At 60.6% G+C, this 24,284-nt stretch overlaps 3 protein-coding genes across 5 annotated transcripts; 2 read left to right on the top strand and 1 right to left on the bottom strand.

Moving 5' to 3' along the window:
• Nucleotides 1–116: 116 nt before the first annotated feature.
• Nucleotides 117–12,044, bottom strand: RNF41 (ring finger protein 41). 3 transcript variants are annotated; one of them, XM_062511012.1, is made up of 7 exons: nt 11,933–12,044; nt 10,062–10,185; nt 7,030–7,148; nt 5,362–5,633; nt 2,927–3,062; nt 1,953–2,056; nt 117–1,201 (listed from the first exon to the last, which is right to left on the bottom strand). In XM_062511012.1, exons 3-7 carry the CDS (start codon nt 7,117–7,119, stop codon nt 850–852), a joined length of 954 nt encoding a protein of 317 aa, XP_062366996.1. In that variant the 5' UTR covers nt 7,120–7,148; nt 10,062–10,185; nt 11,933–12,044; the 3' UTR covers nt 117–849. The 3 variants fall into 3 exon arrangements, with proteins under 3 accessions (XP_062366996.1, XP_062366997.1, XP_062366998.1); XM_062511013.1 differs by having other exon boundaries at nt 5,362–5,489; XM_062511014.1 differs by having other exon boundaries at nt 7,030–7,092; nt 11,933–12,038.
• A 174-nt stretch (nt 12,045–12,218) lies between these two features.
• On the top strand, nt 12,219–18,258 carry NABP2 (nucleic acid binding protein 2). Its single transcript, XM_062511056.1, has 7 exons — nt 12,219–12,251; nt 13,191–13,300; nt 13,394–13,532; nt 14,300–14,371; nt 16,038–16,119; nt 17,820–17,889; nt 18,002–18,258. Exons 2-7 carry the CDS (start codon nt 13,222–13,224, stop codon nt 18,133–18,135), a joined length of 576 nt encoding a protein of 191 aa, XP_062367040.1. The 5' UTR covers nt 12,219–12,251; nt 13,191–13,221; the 3' UTR covers nt 18,136–18,258.
• A 1,447-nt stretch (nt 18,259–19,705) lies between these two features.
• On the top strand, nt 19,706–23,362 carry SLC39A5 (solute carrier family 39 member 5). Its single transcript, XM_062510843.1, has 10 exons — nt 19,706–20,061; nt 20,151–20,304; nt 20,421–20,595; nt 21,106–21,275; nt 21,384–21,521; nt 21,600–21,660; nt 21,891–22,091; nt 22,783–22,863; nt 22,945–23,135; nt 23,222–23,362. The coding sequence occupies exons 1-10, from the start codon at nt 19,706–19,708 to the stop codon at nt 23,360–23,362; spliced, it is 1,668 nt and encodes a 555-aa protein (XP_062366827.1).
• The last annotated feature ends 922 nt before the right edge of the window (nt 23,363–24,284 follow it).

The raw sequence follows: 24,284 nt of genomic DNA, 5'->3' as shown, positions 1-24,284 counted from the left end.
CAGATCCCCCCAGGATGTGGAGAACAGCCCCAAACCCACCCATTTTTAACCCAGGACTGAGCCACCCCAACATGGGGAGGGTTTTGGGGTGCAGGAGGGGGCCCCCAAAGCAGGGATAAAGCAACCAGAATTCTGTTTATTGATCACTTCAATCCCTGCCTCCCGCCGGATCCGCCGGGACCGACACCGGAGGAGAAACAATGGTAAAAAAAGAAAAAAACCCCAATAAATGCAAATAAATTAAACTCCCAACGAATCCCACGGACCCAGGCCAGAGGTGCCTGCCCACGGTACTTGGAAAATCAAATAAAAAGGGGGAGTAAAAATGAGAAAAGATCCAAAAAACAAAAAAAAGGTACAAAAACAAACAAACAAAAAAAAAAACAAGAGCCACAGTCACGAGTGTCTGGAAAAGTAACACCGAGGGTGGAGAAAGCAGAGCCAAACACAGATGGGAGGAGGTGGGAGATGCCCGGGGGGGATCCGGCTGCTCCCGGGGATAGGGAACGGGGCATGCACGAAGCGAGGGGGACAGAAGGGTCCCCAAGGCCAAGGACCCCCGACCGCAGGGTTGGTGACACCGGCAGCGCCCCATTTGGGGACACCAAGCGAGGTGGAAATTCCAGAAGGGGGCGAGGAGACGAGACGGCCGGTCCTGGGGGCACGGGAGCCAAGGATCTGGGGGGACCCCCGAAGGATCTGGCAGCGCGCGGAGCCCCCGCTCCCCCCTCTCCTCAAAACGAGCCGACTTTACGACAGTTCCAATCAAACGGGGGAACCCTAAAATCCAAGTCCGGGCCATCCCCTCCGTTCCCAGCAGCTCCGAGACGATCAAACCACAAATTCCTTTCAGATCTCCTCAACACCGTGAGCGAAAATCATGACGAGCCCCGGCTCCAGCACCATGTCCTCACCCATGTGCTGGTTCTCGCAGGCCATCACCACCACGGCCTGCTTGCCGGGGATGCGTTTGGCCACGTAGTTCTCGTAGTAGCGCCGGTTCATCTGGCGGGTCTCCAGCGTGGCCAGCCCCTGCGGCCAGTTGCGCTCGTGGGCGTTCTCGATGAGCTCGTTGGTGATGGACGCCGGGCAGCCGCTCTCCACCAGCGAGCGTTTGATGACGGCCTGCAGCACCGCGTCCGGCGTGGAGATCATCCCGCCCCAGCGCGTCACCCGCGCCGGCTGCAGGGAGTTCACCCACCTGGGGGACAGGGAATGGGGGCTGCGTGGGATTCTGGGGGTTCACCCACCTGGGGGACAGGGAATGGGGGCTGCGTGGGATTCTGGGGGTTCACCCACCTGGGGGACAGGGAATGGGGGCTGCGTGGGATTCTGGGGGTTCATTCACCTGGGGGTCAGGGATTGGGGTCTGGGTGTGATTGTGGGGGTTCACCCACCTGGGGGACAGGGAATGGGGGCTGCGTGGGATTCTGGGGGTTCACCCACCTGGGGGACAGGGAATGGGGGCTGCGTGGGATTCTGGGGGTTCACCCACCTGGGGGACAGGGAATGGGGGCTGGGTGGGATTCTGGGGGTTCACCCACCTGGGGGTCAGGGAATGGGGGCTGGGTGGGATTGTGGGGGTTCACCCACCTGGGGGACAGGGAATGGGCGCTGGGTGGGATTGTGGGGGTTCACCCACCTGGGTGTCAGGGAATGGGGGCTGGGTGGGATTGTGGGGGTTCACCCACCTGGGGGGACACCGAGGGGCAGGGACTGGGTCTGGGTGGGATTGTGGGGTTCACCCACCTGGGGGGACACAAATTTCCCTCCAAAACAACTGGTTTGCCTCAAAAAAAACCCAAATCCCCTCAGAAAATGACAGATTTCCACCAAAAAATGACTGATTTCCCTCAAAAAATTACTAATTTCCCTCAGAAAATGACTAATTTCCCTCCAAAAAAGGACAAATTCCCCTCAGCCCCCACAGCCCAGTTTTGGCCAGCACTCACTCCAGGATCTCGTTGTACTCGATGGTCTCCTCCAGGTTCTGCAGGTTGGGGTTGACGCTGCGGATCGCCCTCATGTACGCCTTGAGCAGCTGGATGTCCCTTTTCTGGTAGGGCAGGAAAATGGGAATGGGATTGGGAAATGGGGAACGGGAAATGGGGAACGGGGAATGGAAATGGGGAATGGAAATGGGGAATGGAGAACAGGAATGGGGAACGGGGAATGGGGAATGGAAATGGGGAATGGGGAATGGAAATGGGGAATGGAAATGGGGAATGGAGAACAGGAATGGGGAATGGAGAACAGGAATGGGGAACGGGGAATGGGGAACGGGGAACGGGGAATGGGGAATGGAAATGGGGAATGGAGAACAGGAATGGGGAACGGGGAATGGGGAACGGGGAATGGGGAACGGGGAACGGGGAATGGGGAACAGGGAATGGGAATGGGGAATGGAAATGGGGAATGGAGAACAGGAATGGGGAACGGGGAATGGGGAATGGGGAACAGGGAATGGGGAACGGGGAATGGAAATGGGGAATGGAAATGGGGAATGGAGAACAGGAATGGGGAACGGGGAACAGGAATGGGGAATGGAGAACAGGAATGGGGAATGGGGATCACCTGGAGAACCCAGCCCAGCCCACCACAGCCACGCTCAGCCCAATTTTCTGCTTTTTTTTGGAGGGATTTTGGTGTCCAAGCACCAAAAACTGCCCCTTGTTTTTTTACTCCTTTTTTGGGAGGGATTTTAGCATCCAAGCACCTAAGGCTGCCCTTCATTTCCACCCCCCCCCCCTTTTTTTTATTTTAATTTTTATATCCAAACCCCCAAACCCAACCCTGGCATTCCTGAATCCCCCAGCATGACCCAACCAACCCCTGCAGAACCATGATCAACCCCCACCTTCCCCCAGCCACTTTTCCCCTATTTTTTCAGGATTTTGGTGTTCAATCCACCCAATCCTGGCCCCACCTGCTCGGCCAGCTGGTGCTTGTGCTCGGCTGAGGTTTTCTCCAGCTCGGCGATCCGGGTCTGCTGCTGCTGCACCACTGAGCGCAGGTGCTTGATGCAGTTGTGGTTGGGCAGCTCATCCTTGGGCATCTCCAAGCTGCCAGGAGTGGGGAGGAAAAAAAAAAAAATTGGAGACTCCAAATTCGGGGGAATTTACACCTTCAGGAGTTAATCCAGGTGTGGAAGACACTGAGCGCCAGACTGAGAGAGAATTCTGGGAGTAAATGGGGATTTTCTTCCTCTGCCTCCACCTTCTTGAGCACTTCCAAAGCCTGACAGCCTTTTCCATGGAAAAATCCACCCTGATGTCCATCCTGAACCTCTCCTGGAGGAATTTGGGGTTGTTTCCTCTCATCCTGGTGTTCCCTGGGAGCAGAGCCCGACCCCACCCAGCTCTGCTCTACCCTCAGGGAGTTGTGGGGTAACAAGATCCCTCCTGAGCCTCCTTTTCTCCAGGCTGAGCCCCTTTCCCAGCTCCCTCAGGACTTCTCCAGACCCTTCTGCTGCTGCTCCAGCCCCTCAATGTCTCTGTGGCCCTGAGGGCCCAGAACTGGACCCAGCTCTGGAGGGGTCTCAGCAGTGCCAGCACAGGAGGATAGACTTAAAAATCCTTCCCGACTCTTCCCTGCAGGACCTCACACTTCAAACCCTGAGAGATCCAAATCCCAGAATCTGGAATGACCCTGGGAAGACCCAAAAAGCTCCAGCACCCAAGGGACCCAAATTCCTCCCCATCCAATCCATTCCTGAGCTGAGCCAAGGGAGCTCAAGAAGAAACAGGTTGGACTCAAAAACCTTTCCCAGCCCTTTCCTTGCAGGACCCCGTCCTTCAAACCCTGCGATATCCCAATCTCAGGCTCCATCTTGGCCCCATCCTGGGAGCTGAAGTGACTCTGGGAACACCTACAGAGCTCCAGCACCAAGAAGAAATGGGTTTGACTTAAAAATCCTTCCCAACCCTTTCCCTACAGGACCTTGGTCTTCAAACTCTGGCAGAGCCAAATCCCAGGGGCTGGAACGACCAACACCAAAGAGAGCAAAAGACAAATGGATTCCACTTAAAATACCCTTCCCAACCCTTTCTGTGAAGGACCTTGGCCTTCAAACCCTGGCAGAGCCCAGTCCCAGGCTCATCCTGAGGGCTGGAATGGCTCTGGGAAGACCCAAAAAGCTCCAACACCCGAAGGAGTTAATGAAGAAATGGGTTTGACTTAAAACCCCTTCCCAACCCTTTCCCTGCAGGACCTTGGACTTCAAACCCTGCAAGATCCCATTCTCAGACTCCTCCCCTGAACTCGTGACCCTTCCTGTGCCCATCTCAGTGCCCATCCCATGGTCATGTCCATCCCAGAGCTCTTCCTGTGCCCTGCCCAGGGCTGTCCCAGAGCCCATCCCAGTGCCCATCCCAGTGCCCATCCCCATCTTGTGTCCATCCCAGGGCTCTTCCTGTCCATCCCACAGCCCATCAAGTGTCCATCCTAGCGCCCATCCCTATCTCATGTCCATCCCACTGTCCATCCTGTGTCCATCCCCTCCCAGTGCCCATTCTGTGTCCATCCCCATCTTGTGTCCATCCCAGGGCTCTTCCTGTCCATCCCACAGCCCATCAAGTGTCCATCCTAGCGCCCATCCCTATCTCATGTCCATCCCACTGTCCATCCCGTGTCCATCCCCAGTGCCCATCCAGTGCCCATTCCCTCTCAGTGCCCATCCCATGCCCATCCCCATCCTGTGTCCATCTCAGTGCCCATCCTGTGTCCATCCCATTGTCCATCCCGTGTCCATCCCCAGTGCCCATCCAGTGACCATTCTCTCTCAGTATCCATCCCATGCCCATCCCCATCCTGTGTCCATCTCAGTGCCCATCCTGTGTCCATCCCATTGTCCATCCCGTGTCCATCCCCAGTGCCCATCCAGTGACCATTCCCTCTCAGTATCCATCCCATGCCCATCCCCATCCTGTGTCCATCTCAGTGCCCATCCTGTGTCCATCCCATTGTCCATCCCGTGTCCATCCCCAGTGCCCATCCAGTGACCATTCTCTCTCAGTATCCATCCCATGCCCATCCCCATCCTGTGTCCATCTCAGTGCCCATCCTGTGTCCATCCCATTGTCCATCCTGTGTCCATCCCCAGTGCCCATCCACTCTCAGTACCCATCCCATGCCCATCCCCATCCTCTGTCCATCTCAGTGCCCTGTGTCCATCCCAGTGCCGATCCCACGTCCATCCCCATCTCGTGTCCATCCCAGGGCTCTTCCTCTCCATCCCACTACCTATCCCTATCTCATGTCCATCCCAGCGTCCATCCCCTCCCAGTGCCCATCCCAGTGCCCACCCCAGTACCCTTCCCGCATCCACCCCACGGCCACACCCCACGCCGTGCCCGCCCTCACCCGCATCCCTGCTCGCAGGTGACGGGGCGCTTGGGGTTGTGCTCGCAGTCGTTGAGGTGAGCCATGAGGTTGTCGAGGCGCACGACGGCCGTGCAGCCGAAGACGGCGTTGTCGCAGGTGATCTGCAGCTTGGACAGCATGTTCCGCATGATGCGCGGCACCGGGCGCAGGTGTGCCACCGTCACCACGCTGCGGTCCACGGGGCACGTCTGCTGCTGCGAGAACCACTGCGTGATGCAGGCATTGCAGAAGGCGTGCTCGCAGTGCGGGGCCTGCGGGGAACCAGCCTGGAGTCACGCGGGGCGTCCTTGGGTTTGGGGAAAACGGCCGGGATCGTCGAGTCCGGGATGTGACTGGTCCCCTGCCGGAGACCCGAGTGCCACCTCTGCTCATGGGATCACTCATGGGATTGTTTGGTTTGGGGAAATCCTCCTGGATCATTCAGTCCATGAGGTGACTGATCCCCACCAGAGACCTGAGTGCCTCCTCTGCTCATTCACTCATGGGATTGCTCATGGGATTGCTCATGGGATCACTGGGTTTGGGGAAAATGGCTGGGATCATCGAGTCCAGGATGTGACTGATCCCTGCCAGAGACCCAAGTGCCACCTCTGCTCATGGAATCACTCATGGGATCACTGGGTTTAGGGAAAATGGCTGGGATCATCGAGTCCAGGATGTGACTGATCCCTGCCAGAGACCCAAGTGCCACCTCTGCTCATGGAATCACTCATGGGATCACTGGGTTTAGGGAAAATGGCTGGGATCATCGAGTCCAGGATGTGACTAATCCCCACCAGAGAACAAAGTGCCACCTCTGCTCATGGAATCACTCATGGGATCGTTTGGTGTGGGGAAAACTGCCCAGATCATCAAGATCAGGATGTGACTGATCCCTGCCAGAACCCTGAGTGCCACCTCTGCTCTTTCACTCATGAGATCATTAATGGGATTGCTCATGGGACTGTTGGGTTTGGGGAAAACCGCCCGCATCATCGAGTCCAAGGTGTGATTGATCCCTGCCAGAGCCCCGAGTGCCACCTCTGCTCATGGGATCACTCATGGGATTGTTGGGAAACCCTCCTGGATCATGAAATCCTAGGTGTGATTTTTCCCTGCCAGAGACCCGAGGGCCACCTCTGCTCATGGGATCACTCATGGGATTGTTGGGAAACCCTCCTGGATCATGAAATCCTAGGTGTGATTTATCCCTGCCAGAGACCCGAGTGCCACCTCTGCTCATGGGATCACTCATGGGATTGTTGGGTTTGGGGAAATCCTCCCGGATCATTGAGCCCATGAGGTGACTGATCCCCGCCAGAGCCCTGAGTGCCACCTCTGCTCCTTCAGTCATGGGATCCTACATGGGATTGCTCATGAGATTATTAATGGGATTGCTCATGGGATCACTCATGGAATAATTAATGGGATCGCTCAAGGGATTGCTCACAGAATTGGTCATGGAATCACTGAAATTGGGAAAAACCTCCTGGATCATCTAACCCAAACTGTGACCAATCCCTCCTAGAGCCCTGAGTGCCACCTCTGCTCCTTTACTCATGGAATCACTCATGGAGTCATTCCCACGACTCATGGAATCACCCAATTTGGGAAAAACTTCCCGGGTCACCGAGTCCAAGCCGTGCCTGCTCCCCAGGTGTGCTGTACCTGCACGGGCTCCTCCAGCACGCCGCTGCAGATGGGGCAGATCAGGTCCTCGTCCACGTCCCCCTGGAAGCGAGCCACATCATACCCCATCGCTGTCACCTGTCACCGGCGCCAGAGCCCTGCGGGACAGGGCCTGGGTCAGCGAAAATCCCGGGAACGTGGGACCGGAGACACCCCGGGAATGATGGGATAGGAAAAATCCTGGGAATGTGCGACGGGAGACACCACGGGAATGTGGGACTGGAGAAATCCTGGGAATGTGGGACAGGAGACACCACGGGAATGTGGGACTGGAGAAATCCTGGGAATGTGCGACTGGAGACACCACGGGAATGTGGGACTGGAGAAATCCTGGGAATGTGGGACAGGAGACACCCCAGGAATGATGGGATAGGAAAAATCTCGGCAATGTGGGACTGAAGAAATTCCGGGAATGTGGGACAGGAAAAAATCCTGGGAATATGCGGCCAGAAAAATCCCAGGAATGATGGGACCGGAGACATCCCAGGAATGTGGGACAGGAAAAATCCCGGGAATGATGGGACTGGAGACACCCCAGGAATTTGGGAAAAGCAAAATCCAGGGAATGTGGGACTGGAAAAATCCAGGGAAAGTGAGGCCGGAAAAATCCCAGGAACGATGGGACCGGAGACATCCCGGGAATTATGGGATCAGAAACATCCTGGGAATGATGGGACAGGGCACATCTCAAGCCTCTGCTTCCTGGGAATGCTGGTACAGGGTGTGGGGGGCACATCCCAACCCTCAGCTTCCCAAATTCCCAGGAATGCTGGTACAGGCACATCCCAACCCTCAGCCTCCCAAATTCTCCCACAGCAGGTGGGGAAAGGGCTCTGGGCCCCTCTGGGACATTCCCTAAGGCTGCTGCTTGTGTACCTCATTCCCAATTTCCCAGCTGATTTGGGGTTTTTGGGGTGGTTTTTGGGATGGTTGGTTTGGTATGTGGGGATCTGTGACAGGGATGCTCCCGGGCTGGGTTCCAAGAGTGGCATTCCTGGGAAATTCCCTCCTCCAGCCCCTTCCCCTCTCCCAGCTCTGCTCCCTGGGGTGACACCAAAGGAGGTGACAAAGTGACAAAGTGCCCGATAAGGGAGTCCCTGCCCCAAACCCAACGGGAGGGAGCTGGGAGTGGCAGGGGGGTGGGGAGAACACCTGGACAGGGAGGGGTGGGGCAGGGGAGCACACCTGGACACAGCCCGGGGCTCTGGAGCTGTGAGAGGACCTGAGAATTCCAGCTGTGCCCACCTCAGGGATTCCAGATGTGAGCGGACCTGGGAATTCCAGCTGTGCCCACCTCAGGGATTCCAGCTGTGAGGGAACCTTGGAATTCCAGCTGTGCCCACCTCAGGGATTCCAGCTGTGAGGGGACCTGGGAATTCCAGCTGTGCCCACCTCAGGGATTCCAGCTGTGAGGGAACCTGGGAATTCCAGCTGTGCCCACCTCAGGGATTCCAGCTGTGAGGGGACCTGGGAATTCCAGCTGTGCCCACCTCAGGGATTCCAGCTGTGAGGGGACCTGGGAATTCCAGCTGTGCCCACCTCAGGGATTCCAGCTGTGAGGGGACCTGGGAATTCCAGCTGCGCCCACAACAGGAGCTGGCTCAGGAGGGCAGGTGAAGCCCAGCTGGCCCTGCTGCTTTTCCACAGCCAGATGTGACGGGCCCCAGACACAGCCAGATGTGCTGAGCCCCACCCCCCCAGACCTCAGCACCAGCCAGACGTGGCCTCCTGGCCAGATGTGGAACTCCAAATCACATCCAGCTGCGCTGGGCTCCTGCACCTCGCCACCAGCCAGACGTGGCCCCTCAGACACAGCCAGATGTGCCCTTCTGCCCAGATGTGGCCCCCAGCCCAGGAGCAGAGCCGGTGACAGAGGGACAGACGTGAGGCCAGCGCTCCGTGTCCTGCCCTGGGGACCCTCCCGGGGCACAGGGCAGCAGGAGGGACTTTGTCCCCGTCCCTGTCCCCGTCCCTGTCCCCATGGAGCAGCTCCAGATCCTTCCTTCCCGAAAACCCGCCCGGGAAAATCCCTGATAAGAGCCAACGGCTGCGGGGTGGGACCTGGAACGGCCCCAAATCCTCCCCAGCCCTTCCCAGCGGGATCAGAGAGCCTGGGAAGGAATCTCAGACGCCTGATTTCCAAATCCCAAATTTCCAAATCCCCAAATCCAATTTCCAAATCCCAAATCCCTTGGGATTATCCCAGAATTTCTCTGGGATTTTCCTCAAATTCCTTGGTATTCTCCCAGAATTCCTCGGGATTCTCCCCAGTTTCTCAGGATTGTCCACAAGTTCCTCTGAGATTCTCCTCAAATTCCTCTGGGATTTTCCTCAAATTCCTCTGGGATTGTCCCCAAATTCCCTGGGATTCTCCCAGAATTTCTCTGGGATTTTCTCCAAATTCCTTTTGATTCTCTTCAAATTCCTCAAGATTCTCCCCAAATTCCTTTTGATTCTCCTCAAATTCCTCTGGGATTTTCCTCAAATTCCTCAAGATTCTCCTCAAATTCCTCAAGATTCTCCCCAAATTCCTCTGGGATTCTCCTCAAATTCCTCAGGATTGTCCCCAAATTCCTTTTGATTCTCCCCAAATTCCTCAGGATTCTCCTTGGGATTCTCCCCAAATTCCATTTGGATTCTCCCAAAATCCCTTTTGATTCTCCCCAAATTCCTCAGGATTGTCTCCAAATTCTTTTGAATTCTCCCCCAAAGTCTTTGGGATTCTCCCCAAATTCCTCAGGATTTCCCAGCTCCTCTCTGATTCCCCTGGGAATTTTTGGGAATTCCCATCTTCCACATGAAATTCAGGACACACAAACTAAGCAGGGACAGCTCCCAAGCCAGAAATTCCAAACCTCAGTAATTCACCATTCCCCACGTAGAAATCCATTTATTCCAAATGGCTTTTTGGAGCAGCCCTGAGAATGGAAAGGATTAAACACCTGGAAAAAAAAGCAGGACTGAAGGAATTCCCACGGGGAAAAAAAAAAAATTAAAAATCCTGGATTTACCTCCTGCAGCAGAATTCCTCCTGGAATGACGCAGGGCTGGGGTGGCCTCACTCTGAGCAGGGAATTCCTCCCAAAGTCCCATTTTTCCCTCTCCTCTCCCACAGCAAGGTCCTGGAGGATGGATCTGATCCCAGAAAAGAGGAAAAAAAAACAGGAAAATGAGGATGTGGAGGAAGGAGGGGCTGGAAAAGAGTTGGGATTTCTTAGGAAAGGCACCTGGAAGAGGAAATTCCCACAAGGACACTGCTGGGATGAGCTGAGAATTCCCAGCTGTGGGAAGAAATCCCCCCTGTTCTGGGTTTTTTTTGGGAATTTTGGGAATAACAGAACCCCCAGTCAGCCTTGGGCAGCACCAGGACAGGGATCCATACTTGGAGATCTGGGAATTTCAGCCCAGTGGGATCACAAGGATCCACACTCAGAAATTTGGGAATTCCAGCCCCATTTCCAGTGGGATCAAAGGGATCCACACTCAAAAATTTGGGAATTCCAGCCCAGTGGGATCACAAGAACCCACACCCAGAAATTTGGGAATTCCAGCCCCAATCCCAATGGGATCACAGGGATCCAGGCTCAGAAATTTGGGAATTCCAGCCCCATTTCCAGTGGGATGCATGCTCAAAAATTTTGGGAATTTCAGCCCAGTAGGATCAGAGTGATCCACGCTCAAAAAATTTGGGAATTCCAGCCCAGTGGGATCACAAGGATCCACGCTCAGAAATTTGGGAATTCCAGCCACATTTCCAGCGGGATCCATGCTGAAAAAATTTTGGGAATTCCAGCCCAGTAGGATCAGAGGGATCCACAGAGCTCATCCCAGCACTGCAGCCCCTCCATCCTGCTAAAAATTCCTGGAAATTTTCCTGGAACTTCTCCCTTGGGAGAAATTATCTCCAAATCCAAGGTTTTCCCCTCAGAATCCAGAATGGGGGAAATTATTTTGGGTTCAGCAACGAGGGAAAAACCAACCCAAGGATTTGGAAACTTGGAATTCTGGGAATTCCAGGATTTACCTGGAAAATTTAGGCATTTTTTACGTTTATGGCTTAGAATTCCATTAAAAAGATGGAAAATGAGGCTTTAATTGCTGTGCTTCCCAAAAACTGCTGGGCTTGAGGTGAGCTCCGAGTGCTCCCCACATTCCTCTGGATTTTCCCCCAAATTCTTTTGGATTGTTCCCCAAATTCCTCCAGATTTTCCCCAAATTCCTCCAGATTTTCCCCAAATTCTTTCAGACTGATCCCTGAACTCCTGCATATTTCTCCCCAAACTCCAGATTTTTTTGGTAATTGCTCCCCAAATTCCTTTGAGATTGTTCCCCCAAATTCCTCTGGATTGTTCCTCCAATTTTCTTCGAATTCTCCCCAGATTTCTCTCGGTTGTTCCCCAAATTCTTTGGGATTCTCCCCCAGATTTCTCAAAATCCTCCCCCAGATTTCTCCCAATTCTCCCCAAAATTATTTGGGATTCACCCCCAAATTGCTCGGAATTCTCCCCAAAATTCTTTCGGATTCGCCCCCAAATTGCTCGGAATTCTCCCCAAATTCCCTCTCCGCACTCCCGGTCCCCGCTCCCCGCTCGTTCCCGGACAATTCCCGGCCGGAGCCGCTCCCGGTTTTCCATCCCCATCCCCGGGGAGGAGCCGCCGCCGCTGGCCCGGCGGGGTCGTTCCGTTCCATTTCGCCGCTTCCCCGATTCCCGGGACCTCCCAGCTGCGGTATGGACACCGGGCCGGGGCTCCTCCTCCAACCGGCACCGGCACTCCCGGGGCTCTCCCGAGGAGGTTTCACCGCGCCCGCGGCCTCCCACCCCGCGAATCTCCAGCCCCCCCCGGGGCCCTCTACCGCTCCCCCTCCCGCAGCCCCACGTACCGCGGCCGGCGGGCCCGGCCCGCTCGGGGCCGCTCGGGGCTCAGGGGCGGCCGCGGCCTCCTCCGGGTGCCCCCGCTCGGCCCCGCCGCACCGGAAGTGCCGCACCGGAAACGCCGCTCTGGCCGCGCGGGCCGGAACTCAGTGGTAGGGGCGGGAAGAGGGCGTGGTTTATCTCCAGAGTCCCGCCCTCTGTGCATTGCTATTGGTTGGAGCCTCTGCGCGTCACCCGCTGCCCCGCTCGCTGATTGGCTGGGGTCGGGGACTTCCGGGAGCGCCCGCGGCGGCGGCGGCGCCGTGCCCGGTGAGCGCGCGGCGGGAGGTGCGAGCGCCCCCTGGTGGCGGGACGGGAGGGAGGGCGGTCCCGGTCCCGCTCCCGCTCCCGGTCCTGGTTCTTCTCCCGGTCCCGGTGGCCCCGGCGTGCCGTTCGTGGGTAGTCCCGTTCCCGCGGTCCTGTCCCGGCGTCCCCTGCGTCCCCGCAGTCCGGTGGTCCCGGTCTGCAGCAGGGATGCTCCCGGTGTTCCGCCCCCTCGGTCCTGCCTTCGCGTTGCGGTCCCCGGTGTCTCGTTCCTACGGTGGTGTTCCCGGTGTCCCCGCCGTCCGGTGCTGTCCGCTCCCCGGTCCCGTTGCCGGTGTTCCCGTGGTCCCCGTGTCCAGCAGCGATGTCCCCAGGGGCCACCCTCGATGTCACTCAGTCCCGGTGTCCCGTTCTCACATCCCGGCTGTCCCATCCCCAGCTGTCCTGTCCCCGGGGTGCCACCGCCGGTGTCCTCTCCGGTCCCCAAAGTCTTCCCCTATTCCCGGTGCTCCTCCGGTCCTCGGTGTGCCCCCGGTCCCTTGTCCCCAGTGTCCCCCCTATTCCCGGTGTCCCCCTGGTCCCCAGTGTGTCCCCAGTGTCCATTGTCCCCCCATTCCCAGTGTCCCCCCAGTTCCTGGTGTCCCCCCCAGTCTCCAGTGCCACCCCCATTCCCAGTGTCCCCCCAGTCCCCAGTGTGTCCCCAGTGTCCATTGTCCCCTCAGTCCTCAATATCCCCCTCCCCGTTCTCAGTGTCCCCCAGTCCCCAGTGTCCTCCCATCCCCAGTGTCCCCAGTGTCCCCACAGGTGACATTTGTTAACCCCACGGGTGCCATTTGCCATCCCCAGTGTCCCCAGGGTTGCCATTTGCCTGTCCCCACGGGTGTCATCTACTGTCCCCAATGTCCCCAGGGTTGCCATTTGCCTGTCCCCACGGGTGTCATCTGCTGTCCCCAATGTCCCCAGGGGTGCCATCTCCCTGCCAGCCCGTGCCACCATGAGCTCCGAGACGCTGGTCAAGGACGTCAAACCAGGGCTCAAGAACCTCAACCTCATCTTCATCGTGCTGGAGACTGGTGCGTGCCACCCCCGTCCCCCCGCCGTCCCCTCAGTGTCCCCTCGCTCCCTGCTGACCCCCATGTCCCCCGGTGTCCCCCATGTCCCCACAGGCCGGGTGACCAAGACCAAGGACGGGCACGAGGTGCGCACGTGCAAGGTGGCCGACAAGACCGGGAGCATCAACATCTCCGTGTGGGACGATGTGGGGAACCTCATCCAGCCCGGGGACATCATCCGGCTCACCAAGGGGTACTGGGGACACCCGGGGACACCTGGGGACACCTGGGGGCATGGGGACACCTGGGGACATGGGGACACCTGGGGACACCTGGGGGCATGGGGACACCTGGGGACATGGGGACACCTGGAGACATGGGGGCATGGGGATACCTGGGGACATGGGGACACCTGGGGACATGGGGACATGGGGGCATGGGGACACCTGGGGACATGGGGACACCTGGGGACACCTGGGGGCATGGGGACACCTGGGGACATGGGGACACCTGGGGACATGGGGACATGGGGGCATGGGGACACCTGGGGACATGGGGACACCTGGGGACACCTGGGGGCATGGGGACACCTGGGGACATGGGGACACCTGGGGACATGGGGGCATGGGGACATGGGGGCATGGGGACACCTGGGGACATGGGGACATGGGGACATGGGGGCATGGGGACACCTGGGGACATGGGGACACCTGGGGACACCTGGGGACATGGGGACACCTGGGGACATGGGGGCATGGGGACATGGGGACATGGGGACACCTGGGGACATGGGGACATGGGGACATGGGGGCATGGGGACACCTGGGGACATGGGGACACCTGGGGACACCTGGGGACATGGGGGCATGGGGACATGGGGGCATGGGGACACCTGGGGACATGGGGACATGGGGACATGGGGGCATGGGGACACCTGGGGACATGGGGACACCTGGGGACACCTGGGGACACCTGGGGACACCTGGGGACAGGGTCCTGACCCCACCCTCCTGCTCTCAGCTACGCCTCGGTGTTCAAGGGCTGCCTGACACTCTACACCGGCCGAGGGGGAGACCTGCAGAAAATCGGAGAGTGAGGACGGGCGGGGGCTTTGTGGGGTCTGTGGGGTTTGTGGGGTCTGTGGGGTTTGTGGGGTGTGCAGGGTCTGTGGGGTCTGTGGGGTCTGTGGGGTTTGTGGGGTTTGTGGGGTCTGCGGGGTCTGTGGGGTTTGTGGGGTCTGTGGGGTTTGTGGGGTTTGTGGGGTCTGCGGGGTCTGTGGGGTTTGTGGGGTCTGCGGGGTCTGTGGGGTCTGTGGGGTCTGTGGGGTTTGTGGGGTTTGTGGGGTCTGCGGGGTCTGTGGGGTTTGTGGGGTCTGCGGGGTCTGTGGGGTTTGTGGGGTCTGTGGGGTTTGTGGGACTGTGGGGTTTGTGGGGTCTGCGGGGTCTGTGGGGTCTGTGGGGTCTGTGGGACTGTGGGGTCTGTGGGGTTTGTGGGGTCTGTGGGGTCTGTGGGGTTTGTGGGGTCTGTGGGGTTTGTGGGGTCTGTGGGGTCTGTGGGGTCTGTGGGGTTTGTGGGGTTTGTGGGGTCTGTGGGGTTTGTGGGGTCTGTGGGGTCTGTGGGGTTTGTGGGGTCTGTGGGGTTTGTGGGGTCTGCGGGGTCTGTGGGGTTTGTGGGGTCTGTGGGGTCTGTGGGGTTTGTGGGACTGTGGGGTCTGTGGGGTCTGCGGGGTTTGTGGGGTCTGTGGGGTTTGTGGGGACTGGGGTTTGTGGGGTCTGCGGGGTCTGTGGGGTTTGTGGGGTCTGTGGGGTCTGCGGGGTTGTGGGGTCTGTGGGGTCTGTGGGGTCTGTGTGGTCTGTGGGGTTTGTGGGACTGTGGGGTCTGTGGAGTTTGTGGGGTCTCTGGGGTCTGTGGGGATTGTGGGGTCTGTGGGGTTTGTGGGGTGTGCAGGGTCTGTGGGGTGTGTGGGGTTTGTGGGGTTTGTGGGACTGTGGGGGCTGTGGGGTCTGTGGGGACTGTGGGGTCTGTGGGACTGTGGGGTCTGTGGGGTCTGTGGGACTGTGGGGTCTGCGGGGTTTGTGGGGTCTGTGGGGTCTGTGGGGTCTGTGGGGTTTGTGGGACTGTGGGGTCTGTGGAGTTTGTGGGGTCTCTGGGGTCTGTGGGGATTGTGGGGTCTGTGGGGTTTGTGGGGTGTGCAGGGTCTGTGGGGTTTGTGGGACTGTGGGGTTTGTGGGGTTTGTGGGGTCTGTGGGGTTTGTGGGGTCTGTGGGGTCTGTGGAGTTTTGGGATCAGGGGGGTTTTATGGAAGTCTGAAGGGTTTGTGGGGTCTGTGGGCTTTGTGCGCTCTGGAGGGATTTATGGGGTCAGGGGGTGTTTGTGGGGTCTGGGATTTTTGGGGTCTGGGGTTTTTGGGGTCTGAGGTTTTTGGGGTCAGGGAGGTTTGTGAGCTCTGGAGGTATTTGTGGGTTCAGGGGGGTTTATGAAGTTTGAGGGGTTTGTGGGGTCTGGGGTCTGTGGGGTTTTGGAGGTCAGGGGGTTTTTATGGAGTCTGGAGGGGTTTGTGGGATCCAGGGGAGGTTTCTGGGATCCAGGAGGGATTTGTGGGGTCAAGAGGGTTTTTAGGGGCCCAGGGAGAATTTGTGGTGCCCAGGAGGGGTTTGTAGGGCCCAAGGAAGGTTTGTGGGGTCAGGAGGGATTTGTGGGGCCCAGGGGGGGTTTTGTGGGGCCCAGGACACCCCAGCTGTGCCTGCTGTGCCCCCAGGTTCTGCATGGTCTATTCCGAGGTGCCCAATTTCAGCGAGCCCAACCCCGAGTACGTGGCACAGCAGGCACAGGGCAAAGGGGTGAGTTTGGGGGGGGTCCAAGATCAATCTCCCCAAATTTGCCCCAAATCCACACAAATATTCCCCATACGGCCCCAAAATTTCCTCTAAATCTCCCCTAAAGTCCCCCAAATTCCCCCAAACCCCTCAAATTCCCCCAAATTTCCCTCTAATCCCCAAAAATCTCTCCCAAATCCCCCCAGATTTACCCTAAATTTTCCCCAAATCGCCCCAAATTTGCCCCAATTCCCCCCAAACCCTTCCAAGTCCCCCCAAATCCCCCAACACCCCCCTAATCCCCCCTAATTATCTTCGAATCTCCCCAAAATTTTTCTCCTACCTCCTCAAATTTTCCCCAAACCCCCAAATCTGCCCTAAATCCCCCCAAATCCCTTTCAATTCCCCTACAATCCCCCTAATTTTCCTCCAGATCCACTCAAACCCTTCTAAGTCCCCCCAAATCCCCCCAAATTTCCCCAAACCCCCAAATTCCCCAAAAATTCTCACAAATTACCCCCAAACCCCCTAAAATTTCCCCCAAATTTCCCCCAATCCCTCCAAATCCCCCCAAATTCCCTTCAATACCCACCAATTCCCCCAAAATCCCCCCTCATTTTCTCCAAATCTCCCCAAAATTTCCCCCAACCCCCCTAAATTCCCCCAAATTTCCCCCCAAATCCCCCAAAACTTCCCCCAGTTTCCCCAAATCCCCCCTCATTTTCTCCAAATCTCCCCAAAATTTCCCCCAACCCCCCTAAATTCCCCCAACTTTCCCCCTATCCCCCAAAATTTTCTCAAGACTTCCCCCAGTTCCCCCAAATCCCCCCTCATTTTCCCCAAATCTCCCCAAAATTTCCCCCAACCCCCCTAAATTCCCCCAAATTTCCCCCAAATCCCCCAAAACTTCCCCCAATTCCCCCAAATCCCCCCTCATTTTCCCCAAATCTCCCCAAAATTTCCCCCAATTCCCCCTAAATTCCCCCAAATTTCCCCCAAATCCCCCAAAACTTCCCCCAGTTCCCCCAAATCCCCCCTCATTTTCTCCAAATCTCCCCAAAATTTCCCCCAACCCCCCTAAATTCCCCCAACTTTCCCCAAATCCCCCAAAATTTTCCCAAGACTTGCCCCAGTTCCCCCAAATCCCCCCTCATTTTCCCCAAATCTCCCCAAAATTTCCCCCCCAACCCCCCTAAATTCCCCCAAATTTCCCCCAAATCCCCCAAAACTTCCCCCAGTTCCCCCAAATCCCCCCTCATTTTCCCCAAATCTCCCCAAAATTTCCCCCAATTCCCCCTAAATTCCCCCAAATTTCCCCCAAATCCCCCAAAACTTCCCCCAGATCCCCCAAATCCCCCCTCATTTTCTCCAAATCTCCCCAAAATTTCCCCCCCAAACCCCCTAAATTCCCCCAACTTTCCCCAAATCCCCCAAAATTTTCCCAAGACTTCCCCCAGTTCCCCCAAATCCCCCCTCAATTTCTCCAAATCTCCCCAAAATTTCCCCCAACCCCCCTAAATTCCCCCAAATTTCCCCCAAATCCCCCAAAACTTCCCCCAGTTCCCCCAAATCCCCCCTCATTTTCCCCAAATCTCCCCAAAAATTCCCCCCCAAACCCCCTAAATTCCCCCAAATTTCCCCCATCCCCATGAAATTCCCCCCAACCCCCCCCCCCCCCAAATCCATCTCCATGACCCTCGGGGTTTTCTCCCTCCCCTCCCCAGGCTCAGACCGAGAGCGCGGCCCCGGCAGCGCCCCCGCCCCCCCCGGGCCCCCCCTCCGCCCCCCCCCCAGGTTGGTATCGCACCCCTCCCCCCCCCCACCTCCCGTTCCCACCCACCCTGAGGGGTCCCACGACCCCTTCCCCCCCCCCCCCCTCCCCACCTCACCTCCCGGTTCCCCGCAGCCCCCGAGAGCCAGAACGGGAACGGGCTGGGCCCGGGGGGCCCCCCCGCGCACCCCCCGAGCGGCCGCATCACCCGGAGCCAGCCCGGCCCCGTCAGCAACGGCAAAGAGACCCGGAGGAGCGGCAAGAGATAACGGGGAGCGCCTCCCCGGAGCCCCCCGGAACCACCCGGGACCCCCCGGAGCCCCCCAGAACCACCTGGAACCCCCAGAACCACCTGGAACCACCCCCCGGAGCCCCCCAGAACCACCTGGAACCCCCAGAACCACCTGGAACCACCCGGGAACCCCCAGAACCACCTGGAACCCCCAGAACCACCTGGAACCACCCCCCGGAGCCCCCCAGAACCACCTGGAACCCCCAGAACCACCTGGAACCACCCCCCGGAGCCCCCCAGAACCACCTGGAACCCCCAGAACCACCTGGAACCACCCCCCGGAGCCCCCCAGAACCATCTGGAACCCCCAGAACCCCCCACCCCCGGAGCCCTCCCTGCCTCCTCACCAAAGTGGGAGGGGAGGGGATCCCCGTTTTCCCAGGAGCGAGCGGGGGGTGCCCCACCCTGTGTCCCCCCCCGACACTTCCTCCGGTGCTTGGGGGTCCCGGGGGGCTCCACCCGGTGTCCCCCCACCCTCCTCCGGTGGTCCCGGTGCTCCCGGGGGGCTCCAGCCTTGCCCCCCCGCCCCGGTTAATAAAGCACCGAGCTCTGCCCACACCTCAGCGTCTCTACCCAGACCAAATTTCTTCCAAATCCCCCCAAAATTTCCCCAATCCCCCCCAAACCAAACTCTGTGACCCTCGGGTGTCCCCCTCCCCTCCCTGTTCCCCCCTCCGGGCCCTCCCCGCGGCCCCTCCCGGCACCGGGAGCAGCTCGGGGTGACCCTTGGCCCCCCCGGGGCGGGCGCTGCAGGCTCGGGACGGGCCAAGGGGACACCGAGGGGACGAGCGGGGCGTCCCCATCGCCTCAGGTGGGCTCAGGTGGGCACGGGAGGGGTCCCGGGTGACGCCATGGGGGTCTCACGGGTGGGGGGGGGGGGGGGGGGGGGGACAGCGGGACCCAGCTGGGGGGGTGGGAGGGGGTCGCCTCCGGGGAGGTTGGGGACACCCGTGGAACATCGAGGGGGGGCAGTTTGGGAATGGGGGGGGGCTCGAGGGATTTTGGGGTTCCCACGGCGCGGCCGGGCCCCACGTGGAGGTGTAGAGGGGTGGGGGCAGCCCGGCTCCGTGCGGGGCTGCCCCGTGTCCCCGATGGTGGCGGGGGAGGGGACACGGCCGTGCCGGGTGGGGGGGCCGGGGTCGTGGGTGGGGGGGTGCTCCGAGGGTTTTATCTCGGCCTCGGTGAAACATTAACTCCCCGCAAAACCCTCGCCAGTTGCAAAATCTCCCTTCAAGGACGAGGGTCACCCGCTGTCCCCTCTGTGGTCCCCATGACCCCCCAAGTGCCACCCCCCGATCCCCTGGGGGGGGCACAGCAGCGTCCCCCACCCCCAATCGCGCTCCCCGGGGGTGTCCCCGAGCCCCGGTGCGCCACACGTGTCCCGGGAGGTGCCGCCGGTGCCGCCCGTCGCTGTCGGTGACACGAGGCTGCCACCGGGGGCTGCTCGGAGAGAGAGACCCCCCCCCCCACACACACACACACCCCGTGCTGGGGACAACACGCGGTGACCCCAAAATCGCCCCTTCCCAGCTGCGGGATCCGGCCCCATGAGCCGCCCTGGGCTCGTCCTGGCCGTGCTGGGGCTGCTGGCTCTGGGGGTCGGGGGGACCCCGGGGACCCCGGGACGGCTCCCGGAGGACGCGGCGCAGGAACACGGCTACTACCTGCGGCAGCTCTTCGGTCAGTACGGGGAGAACGGGACGCTGCCCTTCGAGGGGCTGGCGCGGCTGCTGGGCAGCCTCGGGCTGGGCAGGGTCCAGGTGGTCCAAATCCAACACGAGGAGCTGGGCCACGGCCACGTCAGTCACCTGGACCTGCTGGAGGTACAGGAGGACAAGCACCGGCACCGGCACCCGGTGTGGGAGCACGGCGGGGACGCCCCGAGCCCCACCGGACCGCACAGGTACCCCCGGGTCCCCTCCCCGAGGGGCTGCGCCCACCGCGCTGAGCTGGGGAGGGGAAGGGGGGGCTCAGCACCCCAATCTCCCGCAGCCCCCCGCCCTCCCACACTCCGAGCTGGTCCAAAGCGGTGCCCGCCGAGCCCCCCGGTGCCGGGGGGGTCTCCCGGCAGTACCAGCCCACCCTCAGCCTGCTGGGGAGGGTCCTGGGCTTGGAGCACTCCAGCGCCGACCACCCGCACGATGATGTGAGTGGGGACGGGGTGAGGCTGGGGGTGGTCGCGCTGTCCGGCGCTCCGGGAGCCTTCGGGGAGCCCCCGGGACCCCCCAGCACCGCTCAACACGACCCCCCCACCGGGCGCAGTGCCTGAACGTGACCCAGCTGCTGGTGAATTTTGGGCTGGACTCGGTGCCGCAGCTGACGCCGGAGCAGTTCACGCTGCTGTGCCCGGCGCTGCTCTACCAGATCGACAGCCGCGTCTGCATCCAGCACAGCGATGAGGTGACGCTGCCTCCCCCGGGGGGGGCCCTGTGGCCAGGTAACCCCAACCCGGGGCCCCTCGCTGACCCCCGGGCCCAGGTCCCTCGTCCCTGCAGCCGCATCCCGGGATTCCCAAGGCGGTCCCCAGGGATCCCCGTGTCCTGTCCCCGTGATGATATGGGGGATTCCATCCCTAGGGTCCCCATCCCTGCATCCCCAGGCCTTCCCATTCCCCATCCCCGCCCCTGTGCCCTCCTACTTGAGCCCTCCCCCCCATTTCTGATCCGAGGGTCTCCATCCCTCCATCCCAGTCCCTAAATCCCTGGGGTTCCCATCTCTGTGGTCCTCATTCCCACATCCCTGGGCTCCCCATCTCTGAGGTTCCCATCTCTGGGGTTCCCATCCCTGGGCTCCCCATTCCCACATCCCTGGGGCTCCTATCCCTGGGGTTCCCATCCCTGGGCTCCCCATTCTCCCATCCCTGGGGTTCCCATCCCTGCCTCCCCAAGACCCCCCCCATTCCCGGTGCCCCCCTTTATCCGGCCGTGTCCCCTGGCCCTCCCCGCAGCTCTGGGCTGGGGGCTCTTGGCCGTGCTGTCCGTGAGCCTCCCGTCCGCGCTGGCCGTGCTGCTGGCCCCGCTGCTGAGCCGCGGCTCCCTCCGCTCGCTCCTGGCCTTCCTGGTGGCCCTGGCCGTGGGGACACTCTGCGGGGACGCCCTGCTGCACCTCTGGCCGCACGTAGGTACCGCCCGCCGCGGGGGTGACACCGGGGGGACACCGCGGGGGTGACACAGAGGGACACCGCTGTGTCCCGGACCCCTGAGCCACAGCGTCCCCCGTGTGCAGGCGCAGGGGAGGCACCCGGAGGTTCCGGGGGATCCGGACCCCGCGGTGCTGCAGGGGCTGGCGGTGCTGGGGGGCATCTACCTGCTCTTCCTGCTGGAGCTGCTCCTGGGCAAGCTGCGGCGTCGGCGGGAGGCCACGGTGAGAGCGGCGGGCACCGGGCGGGCGCGGGGCCGCCACCGGGGCCAGCTCTGCACACAACGGCTCCGTTATCCCCAGGGACACCCCCATGGAGAGACCCCCGGCCTGCCCGCGGCGGTCCTGGCAGCGTCACGGGCAGGTACGATCCCCTCGCACCCCGCAGAGCCCCCGGTCCCGGTGGGGGTCCCTGTCCTGGTCCCGGTCCCGGTCCCGGTGGGGGTCCCGGTCCCGGTCCCGGTGGGGGTCCCTGTCCCGGTCCCGGTGGGGGTCCCTGTCCTGGTCACAGTCCCGGTCCCAGTCCCGGTGAAGGTCCCAGTCCTGGTCCCGCTCCCGGCACAAACCGAACCCGAGCTGTCTGTCCCACCGCAGGGACCGAGCTGCGACACCTGACGGCACCGGACCCGGAGCTGGAGCTGAGGCCCCCCGAGCCCCCCCAGGAGCCCCCCAAGGGACCCTCCCACGGACACTCCCACGGCCCCGCTCTGCCCCTCGGGCCCGCGGCCGCTGACATCGTGTGGATGGTGGTGCTGGGCGACGGCGTCCACAACCTGACGGACGGGCTGGCCATCGGTGAGGGCGGGCACCGGCACCGGCACCGGCACGGGGAGACAGGAACGGGAACGGGAACAGGGACAGGGACAGGGACAGGGACGGGGACGGGGACGGGGACGGGGACGGGGATGGGGATGGGGATGGGGATGGGGATGGGGATGGGGATGGGGATGGGGATGGGGATGGGGACGGGCACAGGCACGGAGACGGCGACGGAGACGGAGACAGCGGCAGGGACGGGAATGGGATGAGGATGAAAATAGAGGAAGGAGGGGTCCATAAGGACAGGGAGAAAAGGTTTCCTCAGGGACAGGAGGATGTTGGGGACTGAGGGGACAGGGATGCATCGGGGACAGGTGGACAAGAGGCACAAGGTGCAGCAGGGGTAGGGGAACAAAGGACAAGGGGACAAGGGACACGTTGCGTCGGGACAGGGGGACATGGGGGTGCATCAGGGACAGAGGGACAGAGGGACAGAGGGACAGGGACCCCTCAGTGATGTGACACCCTTTAAAGGGCTGGGATCCCTTTGGAGGGCTGGGACCCTTCAGGGGCTTTGGAGTCTTTGGGGCTCTGGGTGCATCAGGGACAAGGGGACAAGGGGACGGGGGGACAAGGGGACAAGGGGACAAGGGCTGCCCGGTGATTCCGGGGACGGGGATCACGGGCCCCGTGCATCTCCGGGACGACCGACCCTGCCCCCCTCCAGGAGCCGCCTTCTCGCACAGCCTCTCCAGTGGGCTCAGCACAGCGCTGGCCGTGCTCTGCCACGAGCTGCCCCACGAGCTGGGTGAGTCCCTGTCCCCCTCCCTGTCCCCTCCAGAGCTGGGGACACCCCTGAACCCCCCCTCCCACCCTCCTGTGGCCGCAGGGGACCTGGCCGTGCTGCTGCGGGCGGGCACAGCCCCGCGCTCCGTCCTGCTCCTCAACCTTCTCTCGGCCCTGCTCTCCTGCCTGGGGGTGCTCGCGGGGGTGGTCCTGGGCCACAGCGGGACTCCCCTCGCCCCCTGGCTCCTCACCGCCACCGCCGGCATCTTCCTCTACGTTGCCCTGGCCGATATGGTAAGGGGGGGATTTGAGGAGGGGATCTGGGGGTGTCCGGGGGTCGCACGGTGACCCCGCTGAACCCTCCCCCTGCTCTGCCCCAGCTCCCCGAGGCGCTGCGGGGCTCCGGCGAAGGCACCTGGAGCCGGTTCCTGCTGCAGAACGCGGGGTTCCTGCTGGGCGCTGCCATCATGCTGGGCATCGCCCTGGCCGAGGGGCACCTCCGCTCCTGGCTGCAGCCCTGACCCCTGCGGGACCCCCACCCCGACCCCAGGATTCGATTTTCCCCCTCCCCAAAAACCCCAGGAGGATCCTCCCGTGCGGGGAAGCCTCGGGCTCAGCCCCCAGGGAGGGGACTCGGGGGTCCCTTCGTTGTCCCCCGTCCTCTGTCCGGGGCTGGATCCGAGCGTGTTCCCCCTCCTGACCCTCTGGAGGAGCTGAGGAAGGACAAACAACCCCCAGAGCAAGAGCGGTTTAATAAACAGAATTGATCCAGAGCCACGATAAAGTGAAAAAGGACAACATTTGGTCATGGCTTACAGGGTAGAAAACAGATCAAGTCTGAATGGTTCTGCCTTTTTTTTGGGTTCCTCCCCCCCTTTTAAAAATTCTTTCAAATTGATTTCCCTTCCCTCCCTCCTCCCCGAAAATGATGCAGGATTTTTGGAAATACAGATTTGGGACATCTGAGACAAAAATGGGATTTTGGGCATCTCTGGGAGTCCTGCTCTCAGGGGAAGGTGGAGAAACCAGAAAATTCGGGGAGGTGGGTGACACGGTTTTGTGTCGACCCGGCCGGCATTTCACACTTCGTTTTATTTCTGTTTTCAAACTGAACCTCAAAACTCTGCCCTGCTCGAGGCTGGAGGGGCCGAGGGGCTGGGAACCCCCCGGGATGGAGCCTTTGAGTCAGAGCTGGGAGGGAAAATCTCCCTCGGAGGGGAGGGAGATGAGGAATCCCCGGTGGGATGGGCTGGGATCAGCAGATCCCACATCTCAGAGCAGAACGGAGCCGGGAGGGTTAAAAAAAAAAAAAAAAAGGACAAATTTGGGGACAGGGAGCAGCTGCTACAGCCACGGGGGGCTCTTGAAGGGCTGGGACCCCTTTTGGGGGGCTGGGACCCCTTTTGGGGACTGTCCCACAGTGAGGCTGGGACCCTTCAGGGG

The sequence above is a fragment of the Cinclus cinclus genome, chromosome 30 (genome assembly GCF_963662255.1).
Source record: "Cinclus cinclus chromosome 30, bCinCin1.1, whole genome shotgun sequence".
In the NCBI taxonomy this organism is placed as follows: Eukaryota; Metazoa; Chordata; class Aves; order Passeriformes; family Cinclidae; genus Cinclus; species Cinclus cinclus.
The sequence above is the reverse complement of the archived record's forward strand: the minus strand, read 5'-3'. Positions and strand labels throughout refer to the sequence as shown.